Source organism: Miniopterus schreibersii, assembly GCF_964146895.1.
Source record: "Miniopterus schreibersii genome assembly, chromosome: 3".
NCBI classification, from domain to species: domain Eukaryota; kingdom Metazoa; phylum Chordata; class Mammalia; order Chiroptera; family Miniopteridae; genus Miniopterus; species Miniopterus schreibersii.
In genome coordinates this window covers 28,132,307-28,157,019 of record NC_138103.1, presented here as the reverse complement: position 1 = coordinate 28,157,019, position 24,713 = coordinate 28,132,307, and the positions used below count along the sequence as shown (strand labels likewise).

The window sequence follows — 24,713 nt, the reverse complement described above, 5'->3', positions numbered from 1 at the left end:
ATGTTGGGGAAAAAAGAAGAAAAAGGTTGAGAAAATGTTTCTTTGGACTGACTGCATGGAAGTTAATGTTGACTTTCTGTATACCCTATTTGGTCCAGTGTTGTGGTGTGGACCTGCACATGCCAAGAAAGGGAGTGGGCGGGAGGGTTTACCTGGAAATCAAGAATGTGTGGTGTATGAGTCCTGAAGAGACAGGGGTGAACAATGTGTGCTGGTCACTTTCCTGACTAGGTCCCTTCCTTTTTTAGCATTTCTGCTGTGCAGTGGCTCTGTAATGCTAACAAGAAGTCTGACATTCCTGCCAAGCGCTTGTACTGCTTTTTTTCTTCTCTTTATTCTGTGCTGGTGAGTATAAGATCTCCCCATCTGGACTGGCTGTCTATCCCTCCCTTGCCCTGGATGTAGAGTGATGAAGTAGAGAAGTCCCATGGCAGGACTATTCAGATGGGACTGCATGGGGTGGCAGGACCATATTGTCATCCTCAGCCTAAATAGAAAGCTCGGTGGGCTAACACTCCCTAATGAAATGCAAAGGATGCTGACATCAAGATCTAAGACCAATTACAATTCCTTTGTCCACTGTGCCGCATTTTAATCAGAAGTTGGTTTGGGAACATAGACTTCTTTCTCCCACTGCTGATGCTCAGATGGGGAGCACAGTGGTTATTTATCACTGAGGGAACCTTTATTAACTTTGTAACTGCTGGTGTTGATTTTCATTGTTTACTTGGATTAGATGATAGTTTGAGATTCTAACTCTTAAAAATGAGTCCTTTTACTTTTTTGAAGGATTCAGATGTTTCTGGGTCTCTGTAGTCTCCCCACCTCATCTAAGGCGGGCTATTCCTGCAGATGGCTGGCTGATCTTGTGATTATATGGTTTCTCCTGTTCATGCGCTGGGGTTAATCCTGAAGTTCTGAGGGCCTTTGTATTTGCCTCTCTCCTGAGATGCTCTTCCCTCATGTTTGAATGACCAGCTTCCCATTATATTCAAGTCTTTGCTCAAGTGTCCCTCCAAGAGAGGCCTTTGAACCAAAAGTAAACTCAATGGTCTCTTGTCACTCACCATTCCTTTGCCCTAATTTATTTTTCTTTTTGGCTCTTAATCAGCACTGTAAATTAGCTTGCCTCCTCTACTAAAATGTGAGCTCCAGAAGTTCAGAGGAGAGGCGCTCTCTCTTGTTTATGTCTGTATTCCCAGCCCTAAGACTAGTGCCTTGCACATACTGGGAACTCAAATATCAGTGAATAAGGAAGGGAGGAGTGTATGGGTCCTGACCCCACGGGATATTTGTAAGACAGTGAATGTTTCTGTTTCTTGCAGGTCCGTGGAGCCCGAGCTGTTCTGCAGCTGTACCCTGAGAACTCAGAGCAGGTGAGCCTCTTGGCTACTGGAAGTGCAGGGAAGGGGGAGGGCCCAAGAACAGTAAGCTGTCATTGTCCTGCATCATTCACCTGCCCTCCTACTATTGGGAAATGACAGAACAAGAAGCCTTATGCTGGTTGGTGGGAAAAGGAGAGAATGAATACCTGAGAGTGGTTCCCTTGGTGCCTGATGACATGTTTTATGACCTATTGTCCTAAGTAGGAGTGATGGTATCTGTGGAGGTGGGGTAGGGTGTTTGTCTTCTCTTGACAGATAAGATGGTATCACAAGTAATGTGGTATATTAATTGATTTCCATAACCAAATACATAAATGGGGGGCGGTGAGAGAACATCAACAGTTATCTGTTCTATGGAGTGTAATGCAATACAAAGGAAGGAATGAGGAGGTCGGAATTATAGACCTTGAAAGACAAGTTGTGAGCTGTGCTTGACTAACACCATGAATGAGTGCCTCCGAGTTGTTGGCCATTCATTTCCTGAGATTTGAGTGGGTGGATGGGTCCCTGGGCTAGAAAGTGAGAATTGCTTGTTCTGTAATTCTCGAGGGAGCCGTATGCCATGGCTGGTTCTAGCCTGCACTTTCCTCTGTGTGGCTTTTGAGGACTCAGTTGGGAACAGTCTAATAAAGAAGATTTTTACTTCTCCCAGGAAAAGTGCATCCTGGAACCAGACTGGTTTAAGGGGAGAGAGGGAAAGCAATGTGCTCCCCCAGCCTCTCTCTGACTTACCAATGTTCTCTCCTCAGTTGGAGTTGATTACAACCCAGGCCATCAAGGCTGGCTTCACTGGTGGTGTGGTGGTGGACTACCCCAATAGTGCCAAAGCAAAGAAGTGAGTGCTGGGGGCCAGTGTGCTGCTTGCGCTGCTGGTGGTGGTGTGGATCGGAATGGTGCTGGGTTGGGTCCCTGAGACACAGGCAGGAGGCACCTGTTTATGGAAGGGAAGGTGAGGATTTGTCTTGCCCTACAAGGCTTTATGAGTCCTTGCACTTTTCTTGTTGCAGGTTCTACCTCTGTTTGTTTTCTGGACCATCGACCTTTCTGCCAAAGGTGAGGGACCCTGAGTGTTCAGGCCCATGTCTTTTGGATCCCCTTCTTGTGAGACTGGGCTTAGTACCCGTTGAAAGGGCTTAGGCCTGGTGGGTACCCAGGCCTTCTGGGGTAGGGCGGATGGGTTGAGAGATTTCCAGGGTGATCTTTTAAAAGCATTTTGGTTCCTGCAGGGCCTGAATGAAATTAAGGAAGAAGAGGAGGCCAGGGAATCCACATTCACAAATAAGAGGTAAAGTGAACCTTAGGTGCACCTGCCTAAAGTTCAGGGAGTTACTGCCACTAGGTTTATTAGACCTGGCAGAGGAAGCTGGAGGTGGCAGGACCACTCCATTTTTTTCTGCTTTCACCAAGTCTCGGGTTCAGATGTAGCAGTGACACCAAGGTGATAATAGAACCAAGGAACCCCTTGTTCCTGTGCCTCCTCCTGCCTTAGGCTGGGATGTCTTAGCCTTGCAGTCTTACTCTCTGCCTTCCATTTTGCCATGCCTGACAGGCTGAGGCTGTCCCCTTCTTCCCTAGCTGTCTGTATGACCTATGTCCTGGACCCCATCCCCTTTTGGTCCCTGTGGCTCTCCCGTCTCCTGCATCCTCATCTGTACTCTCCTGGGCCATTCCCATCAGCTTACAAACATGAGTCACAATTTCTCATGTCTTCTAAGAGATCTTTCCTTTACCCCTTAACAACTCCAAGCTACCACCCTGTTTATTTGCTTCCCTTTATATAACAAAACTTCTACTTAGTCTTCTTACTTTCTCCCCTACCATTCTCTCAATCCTTCTTTGGCTTATGCTTCTGTCTCATCACAGATTGCTCTTGTCAGGGCTACCGCCAACCTGTCTGGCCAAATCTATGGTCACTTCTCAGTCTTTTTTCCTACTTTGTCCATGTCTTGCCTGCTCGGTAGGAGCTGACACAGCCCATCACTCTCAACACTTTTCCTCAGTTGGCCTCCCACTCACTGTCTTGGTTTTCTCTTAACCTTACTGGTTGTTCCTTCTGAGTACACTCTGCTGGCTCCTCCTCTAGAGCACTCTAGGGCCCAGCTTGGACCCCTCATCTCTTTGCACTGCCTTAAATACCAACTACAGGTTCATAACTCTGATTTACATTCTTGGCCTCAATTCCACCTCTGATTTCCAGGGTGCCTTCTAAGTATCCACACCTCAACTTCCCACCCACCTTCTAACTGTCCACACCTGCACTTCCCACAGATGTCTCAAACAAAACAGAGCTCTTGGCTTTCACCCCCAAACCTCTTTCCTCCATTCTTTACCATTTTCAGTTATTCTTGTCTTCCTTACATCTCATATCCAGTCAGTCCATCAGCAAGTCCTGCACCCCTCTCGTCAATGTATATCCCAATTCCAACCCTTTTCCCCACTCCCACCTGGTCTTAAGTCACCACCAGTCTTGCCTGGGTTACTGGAAGTTGCCTCATGTGTCTCCCTGCTTTCAGTCTTTGCTTCTTTCCATTTATTTTCTGTGCAGCAGCAAGACTGATCCTTTCCCTTTTCTTTGTTAAGAAACAATACCTTGCCATTTTTCTGTTCATTATCTTCAATTGAGTTTTCCTTACCTTTATTTTCCTTAACACCTTTAACTTCTCTAAATCTTGGTTATTTGTATCACCAACTAATATGAAAACTTGGTGGAGAGACTGGTATTATATTCCTGACATCAGAAGAATATCTTGTTAATAAAACATATTCAATATTTGTTGAATGCATAATTAATTATAAGATAGTGAAGGGGTTATTTCTTAGTTCTGGATGATATGAGTGGAAGGTGTTAAGACTTTGAAGGCATTTAAGAGGAAAAATGGGCAGAGAATTGAATGGGTTTAGAAGGCCCACAGGTAGTGAAAATCATGGTTGTGTTCTTTGTATCTGCCACAGATTTATGCCATCTGATCTCTCTTAGTTTCCTTCCTCAGCCCGTTCCCCATGGGGATTTAGGAGCTCTTCTAGATGTTTTCTGCTTTAAGGCATCCACCACTTGCCCCCAATGAGTGGTCCCATCTTCTACTTCACAGAGAAAGTACAAGTTGTTTAACTCACTCCATCCATCTTAGGGTCCCTCTTGTCCTCATACCAGTGTCTACAGATGACATGTCCTAACTGTAAACTTGGGTAAGTTTTGTGACCCTGAGCATCCATATATCTATTTTCAAAGGGGGGATATTGCCACCTACTTGGCACAGGCCTCATCTCCTCCAGTTCTGTAGGTTCTTACTCTTCTAAGTCCTCAGATTTGGGAAGGGGAGGGGAAGAGACTGTTGCCTTTTGGAAGAATTATTGGGCTTCTCCCATTACTATCACTTCTCTCTAATCACATTCTGGCCACTTATAAATAGGTGAATTTAAAGGTTTTTAAAATCTTTACCGATTTGTACATTTCTTTTGTGTCAATATTGTTTCACCTGTGTATCCCTTAATTCTTGCCACCTGGCCTCCACCCTACCACTCCAAAACCACTCTCTTGAAAGGCTCAGTCCACCTCTGGCATTTGCTTCTATTGCCCACCTGTGGTCTGGGCCATTCACCTTCTTCACCTACCACCTTTATATCCCCTGATGGCTCTTGACCTTATTCCTGCTGTGGCTCACATCTAGCCCCGTTTATTGTGCCCCACAGCTTGCCCTTCCTTATAGACACATAGAGATTAGTCTTGCATCTCCAGTCCCAAGTTTGCAGCTGCCTCCTGCTTTGTACCTGGCACTCAGACTCCTACCCCCTAGTTGTGGACCCTCTTAAGTTTCTTTCATGAACTACTGCCTCTCTACACTCTAAAGTTCCCACTGCTTACTAAAGGGAGAGTACACTCCTTGCTGGTGTTCACACCTCTGTGAACTGGCCCAGCCAAGTGAGATTGATATTTTTATTTTGTGTTTACTATGATTCTGAGTTGTATTAGAATAGATGAGAAGTAGCAACAAAAAGGGTCTGTCATGCAGTCTGGCTTCCACTGGTCCTCAGGCAGGGAGGAAACTTGTGCAGGAGGTGAAATAACCCTCCGCAGACCCTCAGAATCTCACTTGGTCCCTTCTTATACCCATGACTACAGGCACACAGGACTCTTCTGTTCCCTAACGTTCACCTTCATTCCTTTTAGTGTCTCATTTTCGTGTATTGCTTCTTGTCTGGAATGCTGCCCCCACCGCACCAGCTTGTCTCCATGGCCCTCTTGTTTTTCCCAGACCCTGGGCTTTTTCCCTTCCTGTCACTTGCTTTGCAGCTTCTGGGCCTCTCTGCACTTGCTTTGCCTATGTGAATGATCTCTGCCACAGCCCAGCCGTGAACTCTTCAAGGGCAAGGCTGGTTTCTAGCCATTGTAGAATATCCATGGGCTGTGCATACAGGTGCTCAGGAAATGGTGGTCACTTAAACGGCAAGCATCCCTGCTTGGTGTCAGTTATGCTGGAAACAGTGTGATCCCAACAGCCAGGTGGGGAAGTGGTTTGGGAGCCCAGGCTTCCCCTGTTCTCAGGGCCTGTCTTCCATGGGGCTGCAGGGGATTTCTTTTCTCCTCAGTCGGGGCTGGAGGCCAAGATTAACCCTTGAGGATTGTTGTCGGGGCTGCCACGAGCTGGGCAGCCTTGTTTTCCTACCTCAGACATTTATTTCTGGGAGCCGCTACTTGATGGGGTATGCTGACCTCACAACCAGACTAGGGCCTTAAGTGGCAGCAGTGGGTGTTGGACCTCTGACTTTCTGTGGATATTGCTAGGCTTTTGTGAGCCAATCCTGGCCTAAGGTGCTCCAAAAGTAGCTTTGCCCCCTGCCTACTTGCTCCATAGCAGGATGCGTGCATACCCAATGTCACCTAACACAAAGATGCCTGCAAGTGAATGGGGCCTTGCACCTCCTGCCTTCCCACTACATAAACTGCTTTGACCCCAGTGGATGTTACCAGGATGGGGGTGTATCCGGAAATGTGACTTTTATTGTAGAAGGGGAATCTAAGGCCACCTAACTCAAAGGAAGCGCACCATTTTTTCCTGCCTGGATTAAGTTGGGTGCCAGCCAGGATGCTCCATCCATCAGCTCACAGCTATGTTTCCTGCACAGGGTCCCATACAGGATTGCAAGGAGAGGGGTGAAGAGGAAGACCCGAGAGTGGGTGCTGGAGAAGAAGGAGCGCCATAGACGTCAGGGCAAGTGAGTACCTGGGCTAGGGATAGACTGCTGCAGATAAAGGCCACTAAAGGCTCACCTACATTTGAAGGGGTCCCAAAGGTAGTTTGTTCTTTCTTCTGAAACTCTTCTGTTCTTCCCACCTGTTATTTTTTCACAGGAAAGTCAGACCTGATACTCAGTACACTGGCCGCAAGCGCAAGCCCTACTTCTAAGCAGTTAGCTGCATCTAAGGATGGGACAGCTCGGGATCCACACAATTGTGAGCTGTGCCATCCACCCCAAGGCACTTGCCTCTGGAAAGTTTTATATATTGAAATATCTACTTCATCAGCTGACAAAATAGTGTTCAGAGAAGTTCTAAAAAGTTTTAATAGTGCCCTCACTGGTTTGGTTCAGTGGTTAGAGCGTTGGCCTGGGGACTGAAGGGTCCTGGGTTCGATTCTGGCCAAGGGCACGTACCTTGGTTGCAGGCTCAGCCCTGGTCAGGGCACATGTGGGAGGCAACCAATTGATGTGTCCCTCTCACATTGATGTATGTTTCTTTCTCTCCCCCTTCCATTCTCTTTATTAAGCAATGGAAAAAATATCCTCGGGTGAGGATTAAAAAAAAAAAAAGTTTTAATTATTTTTTTCATTAAAGTTCTGCGAGCATCTTATTTTGTTGTAAAAGCAATAAACCACTTTCTGCCTACCTGCTCCATAAGCAGGAACTCTGGCATTTTCCAGCTCTGTGATCCTAAACAAATATAAGTTCCACTGTTGGTGGGAGCTACCACCTGATTCCACTGTTCCAGATAGGTTTAAAGAACTTAACTGTATGAAAGCACTCTTTTACCCTACAAGGAACATAGGTAGATTTCATTAATTTAGGGCTTCCCTCTTCTTCTCTCTCTCAAATCAGTTTTAAAAAGAAGGCATTATCTAGCCCAGCAGTCTGGGCTGACCTTTGGCCCTGAGCTGCATCAGCAGCTGCTGACCAGCCCAGCATTTGGTTGTCTCGGGCAGTCTCTTGTCTGATCACCTGTAGTCAGAAGAGCAAGTCCTACCTATGCTGGGGTATATAGGGGACCATCTAGAACACTGATGAGAGGGAATCCACTTGTCACCAGTGACTTGAGGAAAGTTCTGGGCTCTCAATATAGAACAGACATCAGGCATTGAGCAAGAGCTGAGACAGGCTGGAGTTAAAGGCTGAGAGAGGAGGCTGGGATCTTTTGACTCTCAGCCCCTTCTCTGTATTGTCACACATATTCCCCCCAAGTCCTAAGGCCATGACACTGTAATAGTAAGAAATCTAGAGTAGAGGCATGGTACAGATACAAATGTTTATTCTACATAAAAATTTCACAAAACGGGCAGCTGGTTGTACCAAGACCTTTGGTGAAGGGGTAAAGGAGGGGAGGGAAGTCATTAAAGAAGGCAACACGGACAGTGGTCACAGTCACTGGACAGGAGCAAAGCTGAGGGAAGGTGGGGCTCAGACATGGCCCCATCCCCTAATGCATGCACTTGCATGCACACTCCTTGCCTGTCAACAAGGAAGAGAGGGGTCTTGAAGTGAGGGCACGTTTCTGACTTGAGAAGCCCAGAGATGGTGGGGAGGGAGGTACCCCTCCCTGACTGGCTGCTGAATACTGCATCCAAGATACCTGACACTCATGTGGCACATCAGTGGGGGACAGCAAGGGCAGGACGTGACTGCAGGCCTAAGTAACATCTGACTTCCCAGAGCACAAGAGAGCAGGGACCACTGTCCCAAACATGCAACACACAATGGCTTGAGGACCCGACTAAGGCCTGCTGGGAAGAATGGCTGGCCCAGGCTGTGAGCTTGGCCTGACCGGTCTGCCTGCCTCCCTAGCCTCCAAGGGTGGCTGGAGACCAGGCATCAGCCAGCCTCTTCCAGAATGTTATCTGGGGTCAGACATAGCCCAGGGGGGTTGCTCCTGGGGCTCTAGGAATGTGGGGAGGTTGAGGCAACCAAAGACCTATTGGACTCTGCCCCTAGGTAGGAGAGGGAGCCTGGTCTTGACACGGCCAGAAGCCACCTGACCACAGCACCCTGAGCCTCCCTGGCAGTGACTGGCTATTAGAGGCTTAGAGCTGGGCTGTCTCTCAGGGCCACCCCTCCCCTAACCTGAAAAGCAGCACCATGTGGCCAGCTGGTCCCCACCCCTCAGGGGGCTGGGCTTAGGGGGACAGCTGGAGAGGACAGGATAGATGGATGGGTTAGTAGGAGGCAAGGTTGGGGTCCAGAGAGTCTTGATGCCCAGAGAGGGCAGACCCCAGGTTAAGAGTGGGATTACTGAAGGCAGAGGAAGTAGGAGCATGGCTACCTGGGAAGGGTGAGACAGCCTGGGCCAGGGCCTGAGTCTGTCCCTTGCTGACCTATCCCCACCCCGCTGGCTGTTTCCCAGCCTGGCTCCCCTCTGCCTCTTTTTGTACAGACACGCACATTGTTACAAAGATCATGCACATGACGGCTCAGGGCAGGGTGGGTATGGAGGGCCCCGTGGCAAAGAAAGGAGCAGTATGGAAATGGGAAGGAGGGGTCTCTGAGCCGAAGGGATTCAGCAGCCAGGGAGCCTCCTTAGGGTGGACCATCCAGAGTGGAGAGGCAGGTGGGGTAGTTTCTATCCAAAGATACCTCCAAAGATGGAGGCAATGACAATACCCAGAACCACACAGCAGATGATGATCATGATCTTCTTCTGCACCAGAGAAGCAGGAAGGAAAGGCCTCAGTCAGATTATGGGAGCAGTTGGGTCTGAGCAGAGCTTTGAGGGGATTGGGGCTATTGGAGAGGGGGGCTGTGATAAGGGTTAAGGGCTGGAGAGAGTGGGGGGCTGAATGGGGGAAAGGTGATGACCTGGATTGGGTCTGAGAGTGATTATAATGAGGCACTGAAGACCTGGGAGAGGTGAGTGAGGCTGTAATAAGAGCTGAGAGGTGGGATAGAGGTAGAGGAGGGATCTGTGATCACTGATGGGTGTGTAGGAAACGTGGTTGTGGAGATGGGGCTACTGACCCGGCGTGCCTTGCTCTGGTACTTGACAGCCTTTTTGGTGTCTGACACTGCCCGCTCCACGTAGTCCACTGACTGCTCCACATTGTACTCGATCCTGTCAATCATTTCCCCCTGCAGGGCCAGGGGTACCCAAGCTCCAGAGAGCCACCCTCAGGGTCAGGAGGGGGCTTGAGGCAGGACTTCAGGAAAGTACCCTGGAGAGAAAAGCAATGTGAGTACAGCTTCTCACCTGTGCCCTGCAGGCCAGGCACCCCTGGCAGCTCCCACCTCCCCTGTAGAACAGCCATCCTGGGGAGGGAACTGGCCATGCAGTCTCAGCCAAGGGCGTGGGGACCATGCAAAGAACGCTCAGCTGGGGCCCTAAACCTAGTACCTGGTGCAGAACAGAGGACAGTGCCAGGCAGAGGAAGGCAAGGGTAGGAGTAGGTGGGCTGGACTGTGGCCACAGTGAGCACCCCCATTCCATCCTCCCTGGGCATGATGGTTTTGTCCAGCTCTATTTGATCTTCAGCCTTCAAGAACAGCCTCCCCCCCACCCCACCCCCAGCCCTCTTGGGAGCTGCAGTCTGGTCCCATGCAGCCTGCACAGGCCACTCAGACCATGACGCTGCCAAAAATTCCCAGCAGCAGTGTGCTGACAATGGACCACCACTCCCATGGGCATCCATGTCACCATAATCTTTCACTGGGATGGCAGCAGCAGCATCCTCATGACCTCCTTGCTTCCTTATTCAGGTCACACCACTCCCACACTTAAGACCCTCTAATCTAGAAGAGATTTCACCTGCCAAGGCCCCGTCTACCTCATCTCTAACACATACCACCGCCCCCTGCCCTGCGTGCCCCCCCCCCCCCCCCCCAGCTGCATGAACCTTTCTATTCCTGAAATATGTCAGGACCATGGTGTTGCTGTCCCTCTGCCTGGGCCAGCTCTTCATTCTTCTCTGGGATATCAGGATATCTCTAGAGCTCAAACACCACTTCCTCAGAGAGGCCTTCTCTAGCCACCCCATCCAAACTGGCCTCCACAGTGCTATGTATATCAAAATGGTATTCCAAGTGTAACCCTTGGACTAGGAGCATCAGCATCATGCTTGAGCACGTTAGAAATGCAAATTCATGGGCTCCTACCCAGACCTACTAATCTCTGGGAATGGGGATTGGAACAGGACAACTTATAAGAAAACAAGCCCTCCAAGTGATTCTTGGGCACTTTCAAGTTTGGGAATCACTGCTCTATCACCATGCTGCCTTCTAACATCTCTTGAGCACTTGACACAACTGGAAAATACTCTAGTTGTCATTTACTTGTGCTACCCTTCAACAGACATTAGCTCCAGGAAGCAGGCCCTCAGCTCTCCTGGTCACTGCTATATCTCCAGCTCCTAGAAAAATGCCCATTCACAGTGCCTACATGACAAACAGCTAGTGGATAAGAAAGGTTAAGGTGGGGAGGGCCATGCAGGGCCTGGGGTCCTGGAGGGCCAAACAGAGCCATGCAGCAACTAGGGCCCGGTGGCTGAGCCATGCAGAGGGCCCTTTAGGTGAGTGAAGTCCTGGAGGCAATTTTAATAGCAGGTAGGTAGTTACCTGAAGACTTGGTCCCTCCCAGGCAGGGCAGCGTGTTGGGCAGAAAGGGTGGGGGTTAGTGCAGCCCTGGGTGCTACTGTGGGCTGAGGGGCAGGGCAGTGGGGCCCCAGGCACTCACCTGGCTCTCCACAAGCATGGCCATGTCCATGAACATGTCGTGTAGCTCACGGATGCTGTTCTCTAGCTTAATGATCTCACTGTGCCGCGTCTCAATCTCACTCAGGGCCTGCTTGGAGATGCTGGAGTCCATGATGATCTAGAGATGGGAGCAGTGGGCTGGGACCCAGGCACTTGCTGAAGGGTGGGAGTGGGGACCAGGACAGCAGGAAACCAACTGCAAAGGCAGCTGGGATGGGCAGTAGCCTGCGAAGAATGTTCTGGAAGGAGGGCCTGAGGCTTCTTCCTTAGCTGCAGTACTGCCCCCACTTTCTGCTCAGCTCTTACTAGCTGTTACCTAACTTCTCAGACCTGATTTCCTACCTGTAACATGGGGCTGTTAACACTCCCTACCTGTGCTTGTGCAAGGTAACTGCTAAGTGATAGCTTTTATCACCAGTGTTGTACAGAGCCCAAGATGACTGCCCCACAGACCCAGGACTTAAACCTCCTTTCTCCCGTCCCCTTTCCTGTTCTTCCTCCTGCACTGAATGTAGCTGTCCCCCATTTTCTCCTCCTAGAACCCGCACTCCCAAACTCCCTACTTGTATGCCACCTTCTTCAGGAAGCCCCCAGGTCAGCAGAGCACTGAGCTTCAACTGAACTTAGAGATGGCCTAGGGCACTGTGTCTTCTAGGAGGGGAAAAAGATCCTGAGGATGGAAGGAGGCCCAAGCTGGTGGTGAAATGGGCAGGGGTAGCAAGGAAGTGGATTCAATTGAGAGGAACCAGGATACCTTTGCCACTAACATTTATGTGACCTCAACCTAGTCCCCTCCTCTCCCTGAGATTTGTCCTTCTCTAAAAACTGCCTCACAAGGTGGCTGTGTCCAAATACTGCCCATATCAAGCACTCCAGGGTCATGGTGGGAGGGGTCCTGGTAGGAGGGGTCCCTATGGGAAGGGTGGGGTCCACACTTACCCCAGAGGCAAAGATGGCTGGGTTCCCACTCTCTAGCATATCCTCCAGCTCCTCACTGGTCGTGGTCCGGCCAGCTGCAAGCAGGGGTCACATTGAGTGTAGCCCTCCCCAGGGAGTTTAGCAGCAGCCTCGTCCAGTACTTCAGCCTTGCCCCCACCCTCTGGCTCCATTCCTGAGCCCAAGCCCCACCCCCTCAGCTTACTGATCTCCAGCTGCCTCTGGATCCGGCCCTTGCAGCGCTCCCTGTAGTCACACTGTGTGGCATTGTACTCAGACATGACCTCCACAAACTTCCGAGACAGTGTGGAGTGCTGGGGGTCCGAGATGGGGGTACAGGTATCAGGCCCAGCCCCACATGGCCCGAGAGCCTCAGAGGCCAACTGCCCACCCAGAGGCCTAGCCCCCACCTGCGTCTTCCTGATCCTCAGGTCAGCGGATGAGCGGTTCAGGCCTTCCTCCTGCTCGATGCTCTGCTCAATGCCTGGGGGAACAGATGGCTGCTGAGCCATAATCTTCCGCCATTCACCAATGACCCCCAACCCACACACCCAGGATCTGTCTTAGGAACTCCCCTGGGGAGATTTGTATGGCCTGTAAATGGGGTCACATGGGAAACAGAGGAAAAGGGAGAGCCAAGCACTGATGGAGGAGGAGCCAACAAGGGCCCTTCTAGGCATGATGCATGTGTACACGTGTGCACATATGCACACCCACTTGTGAGGCCTCAGGCACATACCAAGCTCTGTACGTGTGAGCTCCTACTATATATTAACCTGGTGGCTCAGACCCATGCTGTCTCTTTGCTCAGGAAGGTTGTACACCCAACATGGGGCCATGTCCAGAGTGGGGAGGGCCAGGTGGTTGCCTGTGCATTCTGGGCATGCACATCTATGCTCACACAAACACATGGAGGCTCTGTGTAGAACCAGGCAGTGCTGGCCAGTCCTCTAACCCTCTTTAGGTGAAGTGGGGGACAGTGCCCAGATTGGAGCACTCCCTAGACAAAACCTCAGGCATATGTCCCAAAGCCCAGACCATAGCCTGGCACAAACAGGCCTGCAAGGTAGCTGTTGAATGAATGGCACAAGATGGCAGCCTCATAAAGGAAAGCAAGACCCAATGTACCCCCTCAAAGTTGATGAAACCCTGTGGGCTGCGTGGAAGAAGCAGGCTTGGAATGCCCCCCACCTTAGACAAGGCTGGAGCCCAGACTCACTCTTCAACTTTGAGCGCACTTTGTTTGCTGTCTTCTTTATGTCGGACATGAGTTCCTCCAGCTCCTCCTTTGTCTCTGGGGAGGAAGAATGGCGGGGGTAGACACCCTGGGTTCCCCCATGCCAATGTTTAGGCTCAGCCTCCTGTAAAGGGGGCCCACCAAGGTGGGGCCCTGGATAGACCCTGGATCCTGGGTCTTCCCTCTTCCTTGGCTAAGGCTCTGCCTGCCCCTCCAATCCTAGGCCAGGGACACACCAGCTGCAGCCTCACCCCCTGTTGTGCTGCCTTCCAAGGAGCCTCCCTTCTTCTTTTGCTGGCTCCCCTACCCCCTGCAGATAACAGATGGGTCTAAATTTAAGGCAGAAATAATTGTAGAGCAGCTGGTGATGCTGGAGTTGGCACTGGGGAGCATTTACTTGATACTTGCCTGAGCTGAAGGTGGGGGGGTGTGGGCTCACCTAGCATTACCTGGTCGCTCAGGGGGGTGAGCATCCATCCAGCCAGTGGGCGACCAGGGACCAGGGAGGCAGAAACCAGCTCCCCCTACATCAAGCATCTTGGGAGGGGCAGACCTTGTTCTATTCACAAAGCCCCCCTCCCCAGGTGCTGAGCTCAGTGGAGGACAGGTGCTGAGTGCCCAGTGGATGGACAGGGGCAGGAGGCACCTGGCCTGGGTGGGGAAGAACTTCAAAGAGGTGGGTAGCATAGTTGGACCTAGAGGTAGCAGGCACCTGGGCCTATGAGAGGGTGAAGTTGAGGGAAGTCAGTAGCTGGTGTTTCTGGCCCTTGTTCCAACTGGAACTATCTCCCTAAAACTGGCAGAGGCCATGAGGGTGCCCATCTTACCCCACTCCCTGTGAGAGATTAGTTGGCAAAGGGGGGCAAGATAGCTGCTTTCCTCTGGGGTGCTTGGTGGAGAAATGGGTCCTGGCAGCACGCCAGCCTCAGGGCAGTGCCCCCAGACCCCACCTCCCAGAGAAACCACAACTGAGCTCCTGGCTGCAACCTTTCTCATCTACTCTCTGTTTGCTTCCAGGACTGGGGCTTCTTCTATAGGGGATTGGGGAGGGGCGTTTATAGCGAAGGATCAGGTGAGGCCACTCCCAAGTGGAATATGAGTGAGGTGGAGTCCTGCAGGGGGACACGACGAAGGGGACTTGGAGGAGGAAGCCTCTTTGGTATGAACAAAGGAAAACTTGGTTACCAGATGCTCTAACGTCTCAGCCTTTTTAGCTCAGACCCAAAATAGCCCAGTCCGGATGGCAGCCCTTACATGAAGCAGAGCAAGCCTCAGCCCAGGAAAGTCATCCCCCGCCCCACTTCTATCTTTCCTTGTGACTCCTCTTCAACCCTCCTTGCCTTTGCCCTAGGACCCTTTGCTTTACTCAGCTCACCTCAGCGACCTCCTAACTGCTCAGCTCGCAGGTAGCAATTCTGAACTGGTTGCTGCTGTGTGATATGGGGAGAAGTGCCGAAGGCAGCACAAGGGAGCCCGGGGAAGAGATAGGCAGCTCATCACCCCAAGCCACCCCACCTTCCAGCAAGTGAGAGGCCAAATCTCCAGCTATTTATAGTTCCTGTCCCACAATCAGCCCCCTTCTCACCAGCAGTGACCCACCACTGACAACCAGATACACATGAGCACATAGACAAATCATGTCACATGCTGCCGTCCCAAACAAGCCTTTGGGGAAAGGAGCAAAGCATGATGACTGCTCTGGATGTATGCCCAGCTTTGGGTGGTTCCCCTTTCCTTTGTACCCCTTTGTGGGACAGTCACCCAGGCTCCCAGATGATTCATTTGCCTTCCAAGGGCCTGGCACGAGGCTTGGTTAGTGGGCATTGGCCTTGGGTTCAAGCTCACTTTGGGACTGTGAAGAGATTTTTTTCTCGGTGCTTGAGGATGCCTGAGGGCGAGGGGCCATGGATAGGGAGGCAGTGCTGGAGATGAAACTGAAAACAAGCCCTGAGTGCCTGGGTGGCAGGCTGTGAGCCCTGGCCCGTCACTGCCCCCTGGGGCTGAGGGTGAGCTCCCTCCAGGGGAGGGGATCTCTAGCCTGCATGTTGTCAGCCTGGCACATAATAGTGTAGTAATCAACACCTCAACAGACACTGTGACAGCCAGGTCAGGGAGACCTGTCTGGGGACAGAGTGGAATGCAGACACAAACAGGCTCCCTGTGCAGAGGGAGAGAGGTGACTTCCTGGAGCCCTGAGAATGCTTGCCTCCAGGGTACCAGTGGCCAGATGTCAAGGCTGCCAGCTCTTTCCGGAAGCTCTGCCTGCTTGGCCAGCTTGCCCTCCTACAGCATTGCCACTTCAGAGCTGCCATCTGCTCCCCAGGGAGGCAAGGGAAAGGGAGGGGCCGGGCTGAGAGGCCTCCTATTCATCAGAGTAAGCTCCCTCCCTCCTTGCCTTCCTCCCAGAGTCCCAGGGCTGTAGCCAGCCCAGGGCCTTTGTAAAAAAGTCAGTTTACCTAGGGAGGACAGGCTGGCTGCCTGACCCTACCCAAGTCTGAGGAGGGCTGCCCCTCCCACCACACAAGTCTTTGTAGGAGACCTGATTCCAGCGTGTGATACTGAGCACTGAACCCCCTATGCTGGGCCTGGGATAACTGTGTTTCCTGAGGCTCCCACAAAGCCCTCCCCAACCTGGCCAGGCAGCAGCGCCTTCCTAGAGGCCTATGGGGCCTAAAACCCACCCCTCACACCTAGATACTCACTCTCATCAGGGTTAGGGGAGGCCAGGATGGCGCTGTGCTTCCGCTTCACCTCCTCCACATTCTCAGAGATCTTGTCAATGAAGCCTCGGATCTCCTCTACCTGTGGAACAAGGCCAGGTGATCAGGAGAAAATCCAGGGATGGGGCTTCTTGGGTCCATGGCTTGTCCAGAGTGGGGCCAGAAATCAGGCTCAGGGCCAGGTTGGGCCAGATTTCCAGTGGTGGTGGGGTTGGCTGCTCCAAGGTCCTACTAGACTGGGGTGAGGAGGCTTTGCTCCCCTCTGAGCTCATCTATGCACTCTCAAAATAGCTTCATTAATTGGTGCCTGAGAGCTGCTGAGCCAGGAACAGGTGTGTAAGTGCAAGGCCTGGCTCAAAGTTGAGATGTGGTCACCCGAGGCCTGCCAATGTATGGGGAGAGGTTGGGTGTGCTGGCTCCCACCTGTTCGAAGAACTCATCCATGAAGCGGTCTCGGTCCACAGTGACAGTGACATCGTCGTCGTCATCGCTGTCCTTGGCCTGCATGGGGGTATAAACACATGAGCGTACCTGTGGTTGGACTACTGGACCTGGCACCCCAAACTGCCCGGCATCCCTAGATATCAGGCTTGCAGTTGCAGGACCAGGGCCCCAACCATTCCCCTGTCCTCTTGGCAGGGACAAAGCCTGGCTGTGTCCTCAGCTCCCAGGCATGGTGATACCTGAAAGATCCCTGGTGACCCAGCATAAGGAGAGGGGCCTTGCCAGTAAGTTGGTGACAGGGCCAAGTCTCCAGGCCAGGGACTCCTCCTGCCCAGTTACCTGCCCCTTCCCCACAGGACTGGGGTCTTCCCAGAACCTCCCTCACTCTAGGGTGCTGCTCGGGGGCCCTTCCATTGGCTGAGCAAGAAAACCTCAGGGCTTGGTCCATAGGCCATTGGCCCTAACTCCCAGACCTTGCCTGAGACAAGCCACCTAGAAGCCAGAGTTGTCTACTCTCCTGGCTAGGAGTTCCCAAGCTCTCTTTCCAGGTAGGGCTCTGGAAGTGGAGGCCTGGACTGTTCCGGCCTGAGCATGCCAACACCTCCCAAAAGGCTGGATGGCTCAGACACAAGGCGATCCCCACAGCGCCCTAGACACTCCTGAGAGAGAGACTTCCTTGTACGGGGCTCTGCCAGGTGCCAGCTTTACCCACTCAGTCTTCTTAGGATCCTTTCTCTCCTGGTCAGTCTTGACATGGGGCCTTGACCCTCTTTCTTTACAGGCCAAGAGCTGGCCCCAGAAGGTACAAGAGGCCAGTCATGTTACCACTTGGTGGGGCCTGCCTTAGGCCTCAGCCACAAGTGTAGGCTCCACTCTGCTGCCCCAGGAGCAACTGGACAAAAGCCACCCTCATCACGGGGTGGGGGAGTTACACCTGACTTCCCAGCATGCTGGCCATGCTCATTACTGTCCACCCTACACCTTGACTTGGCCATGGTCAGCCCACTCTGCTGGCAAGGCCAAGGTCCCTCTCCACAGCCAAGCCAGGATACCCATGGCAGGACTGTCACCCCTCACTAAGACTGGGGTTCTCTGGCTCAGTCATGCCTCTTCATTTCTCAATGCCCCAAGGGGAGGAGGCACTGGCTGGCTAGGCACTGGCCCTCACCTCCACATTCCCTTACATCAGGGCCCAGGATAGAGGTCGGGGGGGGATAGGGAAGCTGAGAGACTTACCCTGTGGGTCTATTTCTTCTCTACAAAATGGGGACAGAGATACCTGGCTGCAGGGAAGGAGGGCTGAGGAAGGATGGGGAAGCACAGCATGTTGTAAAGGGCTGTGCCCCTAGGGCTCTCGGGGTCCCATTACCCCACCAAAGTGGGGCTTGGCTAGGAGCTTTATGGAGACAGCTTAGAGGGGCCCCTCTCATCAAGAAATCACACCTCCTCCCCCAGCAGCTAAAATAAATCCTGGCTTCCAAAAGTGCCTGCAGCTGCTAGCAGGTGGTCCCCCTTCCCTCACCAAGCCCCCCCATAAACTGGGAATCTTGGAGCCATTTCCACACTTTTAGACCACCCCCCAACCAGGAGTTGAGCCAGAGGAGCACTCCTTAGGGAAACTGAGGCAGAGTACAGCCTGGAAAAGCCCAGTTCCCCTTCCTGGGCAGCTTGCAAGGTTGGCAAGTAACCCTAGGAACTCCTGCCATTCAGTACCCTGCCCTCTCTGTTCTTCTGGTGCCAAGAGAAGGATGGGTGGACTCAGAGGGGTAGAAGAAGAGTTTCCCAGCTCCTTTCCCAGAAATAGTGACCAGCTAGGGCCAAAGACAAGAGCACCTGAGTCACCAGAGATGAGAGTCATTGCCAGAGACACTCGGGATCTGGGCTGGTGCCCCTCTCTGGGACTCATCTTTAGATGTCCAGCTAACGCTGACCTGCTACCTCCACAGCATTCCCAGAGGACTGAAGGGTGGACTTGGGTAGTTTCTCCAGTAGGAGGTTGGCAGGAGAGCCCTCCTCCAGGCTCTCCATCTATGAGAGTAGAGCTGTGGAATGGAACATTCTGGGCCAGGGTCTGACTGGGGCACCCAGGTTGGGGCATTCAGATTGGCCCCAAAGACAACTAACTGGAGGGTTTAGAACCTGACCTTGCAGCTTTGGTCAAACCAGCGGGGGCTCCAAGCAAAACCTTGAGGGGATGCTCCAAGGGGACTCTTTCTTACTAAGTCCTACCCTCCTCTTCACCCCCACCCTCCTCTTCACCTCACTGCCCCAGCCTGAAATCACACTCCAGCTATGCCGGACTCCCTACCTCTTATAATCCACCCACTGTCCTCCCTGCTTTCATAAGCAGTTCCCTCTGCCTGGGATGCTGATTCCATGATGCTAACATTCTCCTCATCCTTAGATGCAACCTCCTTCCAGAAGCCTTCCCGAGCTCCCTTGGGTGAGTATCTAGCTCCTCTGGTTCCCCACTCCCTATCCGCATCCCTACTGGAGTTACAGCCACAGACTCTTAGGCTCTAAGGGATCTGAAAAGTCTTTTGGCTCCAGCTTCCAGCCTCAGCTTGCACACTTCCTATGATGGTGAGCTCATTTGCTTCCCCAGGCAGCTCTGCCCATCTTGGGCAGCCCCAATTGTTAGAAAGTCCCTCCTTTTCCTGTGGTTTGGACCTAGGCCATAAAGAACCTGTTGGTGCCCTCTCCCTTGGATGGCCCTGACAGAAATCTGAAGGCAGCATCCATATCCTACTTAGGTTTTTATTTTCAAGTTCACCATTCCCTCCCCTTCAGATCCTTCCCAGGGACCCTAAATTGTAGCTCCTGCCCCTGACTTGTTCAGCCTGGCCTCTGTCTTCCCCTGTAGTACAGGATGCAAACGGAACCTGCTGCTGATTGTGGTCTGAGCAATGCCAAAGAGCTGGCCCATCCCCTCCCTCTTGCTACATATTTTACCTCTGTTAATGCAGCCAAAGATCACATAAGTGATCCTATAGTACTTCTTGCCAAGGAAAGTAAGCTCTTCTCTATCACTGTCTTCTTGGCTGGATTTTGGGCGCAGTGAAGGAACTTTTTTGTTTAATTTCTTCATTTGTTCTGATCCTTGTTCTAGCTCTAGAATCTGATCGCTCGTGAATGTGTTGCCCCCTGCAACCTCATCCACATCTAGGCCACAGCCCTGTAGCACCTTTGTAGAGATGTCCTCCAGATTAACTCACACCCCTAATCAGTTCTCACTGGCATTGAATAAATGACAAGGATGTAGGATGCCAGCACCACTACCTCCCTGCCCCCAATCCAGACACATGCTCCTTACCAAAAGGAAGAAGGAACTAGGAACTAGGCTGGCATGCCATCTTCCTAGTGTCCTGGGCTGGCCACAGTGAATATCATACACATAAAAAGTGGATATCTAGATATCTGTTGAATGATTAGAGCTCCAAACTTGGAAATCCACCAGTCCTCTCTGAGTGGCAGTCACAGCTCTGGAAAGAGGGCTGGGTTGGAACTGGGGACTTGGGAGGCTTCTGTATGGAAGTGGCAGCCAGAGCCATGGCGCAATTAAAAGCTTGAAGGTTCAAACGTCCTCTGGATCAACCCACCCAGACATCATGTAAGCATCCTGCCTGCCACCTGGCCAAAACTAGTCTCTTCCCCTTTTTCCTGAACCCCCTCTTCTGAAACCCCCTGCTTAGAACCCTGTTCCCAAGATGTCCTCAAGTCAGAAACTGGGAGACAACTACACTCTTCCTCCTTCTCTCACATCCAACTAACATTCTATTTATCCTGGTGTTTTCTGTTCATCCTACAGTGGTTCTCAATCCTGATCCAGCACCAGCATCCCTTCGGGGGGGGATTTGACAAAAACAGCTTTCAGCATCCTACTCCAGAGAGATCAAATCAGAATTTATGGCGGTAAAGCTGGTGAGGCCCCTCAGGATTGAGAACTGCTGGTCTGGTCTCCCTCTTTTCTGACCAGCTGGCATCTCAGCTCCAGTCTCAGCACCTTCAGCATGAGCAACAAGGAATAAAAACCAGGCAGGGTGGGAGGGGGGATTGCCCTCACCACAGCAACCTTCAGGAAGAGAAGATCACACTAGAATCACTAACAGGAAGCCCTAAGCTTCCCCTAGTGGAGGCCAGGCAGGCCTGGTGGTCTCGCCTGGCAGAGGCTCCAGGATTCCAGGAAACTAGAGTTTGATTCCTCCAAGAGGCGCCTGCAGGCCAGTCCCCAGGGATGGCGGCAGGCCAGCCAGCAGGGTTGATTCATTCCTACCGAGTAGGAGTTGCTGTTGTCTGCCTCAAGGGCTATTTTTTTCCCCTTCTTTTTTATGACTAATCAAAAGTCAGTATCACTAGAGGAGAGAGGTCCAGAGCCCAGTAGGGTGTGTGAGGCCAAGCTGGGTGTCCAGGAAAGAGGACTCTCCAATCTGATTGCTTCGCCCTCTCCCCATCCTGTGTGTTCCCTCCTCCATCAGATCTCTGCTCTTATCAGGGTCTATCAGGGTGGCAGCTTCAGGCAATGGAAAGGGGCTGGGCTCTGCCCCCAGATGCTGTGTGACCATGGATAAACCCCTGTCCCTTTCTGGACCCCAGTTTTCCAATTTGTAAGATAGAAGGTTGGACTAGATAGTCCGTAAATATTCCAGCTGCATCCCAGATGAAAATGTGCTCAAATACATTGTTTCTTTTGGGAACCCCCAAGGAGGTAATTGGAGAGAAGGTGGAAGACACCACCCTGGGCCTGCACAAACCTTCCTGTTGTTGCTCTAGGACCTCTAGTCTCTTCCCAGCAGTGAGAGAGAAAAGGGAAACTGGTGGGCAAAGGAAGACACTGGGTTTTCCATCCAGGCCTTCCCCAGCTGTTCCAGTGGGCTGGGCCCACTCTAGACCAGGTGTCATGACCACCCATCATTCTCTCTTGGTTGGGCATTCCCACCTCTCTCCATTTCCTCACTCTGGTCCCTCCTTTTGGACCACCAATCTCTTCCCATTCAAATCAAACTCCTCCTCCTGAGTCACCCCAAGTCCTCTTCTTCCAGGAAGGCTTCTTTCCAGGTCTGGCCAATGAAACTCTCCCTCCTCCCTCTGTCCTCTGGCTCCTACAACAGGTCCCTTGTGTCCCACACAACTCAGCATGTAGATAACAGTGTTCTGGGCCCAGGGAGGGATCAATCAGCTCCAAGAAATTCTAAGAAAGGAAATAGGAAGGCCTTCCACCTGGGGGAATGAGGCAGCTGCATACCAGGCAGGGCTGCCTGAGGCACCTTGCCTCAAAAGTCCCAGGTTATGTTACTCTGGGCTAGTCTTTGCCCCCTCTTAAGCCTCCAGTTGCCTTTCTGATTTCTGAGGGCTGCCTATAGTGTTGAGCCCCCACACTGGCCCGTATGAGAGGAGGGGACTGGAGAAGGCTGGAGGGCTGAACCTGGCCTGCAGAGAGCTGAGGAAATGTGCCAGCTCCTTCATCAAGTGTGACTTTTATAAATAAGCTCCCTTTGCCGGGCTTCCTTCCAAATGAGGTAGCAATGGGTGCGGAAGGGGGAGGAGCAGGGAGGAAGGAGGTTTGGGGGTGGTGCAAGTTGCTGTCCCAAGCACCACCTGTGTCCAGCCCAGTCAGTACTGGCCTCTTGGTTCCTGGGGATTCTGGTCTGAAAAGTCTAACCCCTGGAATTTAAGGTCTCCCTCAAATATGGAGTCAGAGTCAGGAGATCTGTGACTACCCCTCTTGCCCTGAAAATCTGGGTTCTGGGTATTCCTATCTCCACTTCATAGATGGGACCTTGAGGCCCAGAGGGAAACTTGGAATGGCAGTCCCCAGACTACCTGTTCCACCCCAGCACTGTGGGTTCCTGCCAGCACCCCATCGAGGCCGCTACAAACCCCTAAGGAGCATGCCTCCCAGCAATGAGTATGGCAGCCTCCTGAACACCTGAGAGGGCTCAGAACACCTGAGAGCTGGGGTCTGGAGAGGAAGCCTCAATTGATTCACATAGAAACCAGGCCTTGCCATCTAAGGGCCCACCTGGGCTAATGTTGGGGAGAGGTGGGGCAGGAGGGTTAGGAGGGTTAGGAGGGGTCACAGAGACACATACCAGAGCAACAGACCTGAGTTCGAGCTCCCTACAACTCAAGCTTTCCTGGGGGTCACCCAGTCCCAGGCAGGCCTAAGTCTGCCTGTCTTCAGGACTAGGCAAAGCCCCTTTCTACTATCCCTCTTGATCTACGAGGTAAGCCACTTGCTCTCTTGTGCCACAGTTTCCCCTTCAGCAGAGGGTATAAAGGCTGAAGAGCCAGAGGTGCAGTCAGATGTAGAGGGCTCTGTTCCCTCTGACCATTGGTTCCCACATATACTATTGCCTGAGCTACCAGGTGCTCAAATATCAGCAGATGCACCACAAGACCATTCAATGCAAAGATAACTTTCTGACAACGCAGCACAGGAAACTTGAGGGCAACCACAAGGGCTGGCAGGGAAGTGTTTAGACGCCACATAGGACATGAGGGACCATCTTCTTCCTTTGGAACCTCCTGGGGTTTACTACTCTGGGAGCTAGGCACTCATCCAGGAATAACACAGATCTGATGGGTAGGGTGGGGGCTGGCAGCCACAGCAATGGGGAAATGGAGGCAGGAATGTACCGGTCCCAGCCCCAAGCTGCCTGGAGGATAAGACTAGTATAATGTGGGAGACACAAATACAGGGAGCCTCTGGGCAGTGAGGACAAGCCATGGGGTCAAAAGCCCCAAGGATGCTTGAGACTTTCCCTATGAGGGAACTTAGGTCTCTGGCTCCAGGGTGGGCAGCAGGGTAGAGTTCTGGGGAGCCATTGAGCTACAGCTCCCCCAGAGAACAGTGGGCAGGGCCTAGCAGCAGGATGGTCAGCCAGGGGACCAGACACAACTCAACCAGGTCTAGAGCTAAGGGCAGGCAGGCTTTCTTTTCTTCACTGCTCCCCCACAGGCCTGCGGGCTTGCCATTCCTAAGGACAGAGGTGCAAACGTCTTGCTAAAAGGGAGAAGCCAGGGGAGTGAGCGGGGCTGACGAGGAGCAGGCGGCAGGGGTCTCCGTTAGGGGCAGGGGCTCTGTCAGAGCTGGGAGGGGGTGGGCTCTTACTCAGAACCTCTGCGAATCCTCCCACTCCCTCAAACCCCACCCCAGGAGCCACACCCGGGGGCCTCTGAGACACAGGTGGAAAACAGGTCCAGGTCTGAATGGGGCCAGAGAACCCCGGAAAGGTCTGGAAATGCTGTGGCGGGCCGCCCGGAAGCCGTGAAGGCGGACCGGGGGCGGGTCTGACCCCTCCCGCACCCAGGCGGGCAGCAGATCCCAATCGCGACCCGGTGGGGAGCCACAAGTGACGGGAGCTACAGGTGATGAGAGGTGATGAGAGGTGATGGGGGGGGGGGCGAGCCAGAGCCCGCCACGGAGCCCGGCCCCGCCCGACCGCCCGGTTTCCGCAGCGCACCTCGCCGCGGGGCTCCAGGCAGGGGACCGCTCGGGGCCCTTCCCTCCGCGGCCCCCCGTGTCCACACCAGAGCGGGAACAGGGGGTCGGTGACCAGGCGCCGTGTAGGACGGAGACCGGACTTGCTCCGCGGGCCGGGCGAGAGGTCAGGCTTTTCCGTCCTGCCACCGATCTCCGATTAATACCTCTCCGACCACCCGCCGCAAACAAGGAGGCACCCAAAAGTTTACCTAGGACCCCGGACTCTATCCGGCAGCCCGCGGGTCAACGGGGCCGAGCTCATGCCAGACCGTGACCCCGAGGAAGTCGGAGGGGTGGGACCCTTCGAGGGGTCGGGGTTCCCGGTCCCGCCACGCTCTCTCCCGCCCGGGTCGGGGACGCGGAGGCTGCCGCCCGGGTGACCACCGGAGCCGGGCGAGGAGTGGCCGGCGCGCGGGACGGGCGGCGGGCGGCGGCGCGCGGGGGCCGGACTCACCGTGCGGAGCTCCTGGGTTCGGTCCTTCATGCTCCCGGGAGTGGCCGCGGCGCCGGCTGCAGCCTGGTGAGTCCCGCATGCGCGGCGGCCGCCCCGCGGCTGCGC

The 24,713-nt window shown here is 52.9% G+C and overlaps 2 protein-coding genes across 5 annotated transcripts in view; one reads left to right on the top strand and one right to left on the bottom strand.

Annotated features, from left to right (window-relative positions):
* LIMK1 (LIM domain kinase 1) overlaps positions 1–24,713 on the top strand; it is a 317,283-nt gene that overhangs the window by 4,034 nt on the left and 288,536 nt on the right. The window contains exons 6-12 of one of the 2 annotated variants that reach the window (XM_081131772.1): positions 249–345; positions 1,326–1,376; positions 2,135–2,220; positions 2,393–2,438; positions 2,612–2,670; positions 6,510–6,599; positions 6,736–7,288. The exons of the other annotated variant lie outside the window; for it this stretch is intronic. Of the exons in view, the coding sequence (XP_080987898.1) occupies positions 249–345; positions 1,326–1,376; positions 2,135–2,220; positions 2,393–2,438; positions 2,612–2,670; positions 6,510–6,599; positions 6,736–6,790 (484 nt within the window). The 3' untranslated portion in view covers positions 6,791–7,288. Of the gene's footprint in view, positions 1–248; positions 346–1,325; positions 1,377–2,134; positions 2,221–2,392; positions 2,439–2,611; positions 2,671–6,509; positions 6,600–6,735; positions 7,289–24,713 lie in introns of those variants that run through there. 2 annotated transcript variants of the gene reach the window in all.
* STX1A (syntaxin 1A) lies at positions 7,890–24,699 on the bottom strand. 3 transcript variants are annotated; one of them, XR_013998416.1, is made up of 10 exons: positions 24,609–24,670; positions 16,651–16,728; positions 16,210–16,309; positions 13,490–13,564; positions 12,681–12,754; positions 12,476–12,584; positions 12,274–12,347; positions 11,315–11,452; positions 9,607–9,800; positions 7,890–9,289 (listed from the first exon to the last, which is right to left on the bottom strand). XR_013998416.1 is itself a non-coding variant. In XM_081131774.1 (10 exons), exons 1-10 carry the CDS (start codon positions 24,636–24,638, stop codon positions 9,212–9,214), a joined length of 867 nt encoding a protein of 288 aa, XP_080987900.1. In that variant the 5' UTR covers positions 24,639–24,699; the 3' UTR covers positions 7,890–9,211. The 3 variants fall into 3 exon arrangements, 2 of the variants coding, with proteins under 2 accessions (XP_080987900.1, XP_080987899.1); XM_081131774.1 differs by having other exon boundaries at positions 9,607–9,717; positions 24,609–24,699; XM_081131773.1 differs by lacking the exon at positions 7,890–9,289 and having other exon boundaries at positions 9,373–9,717.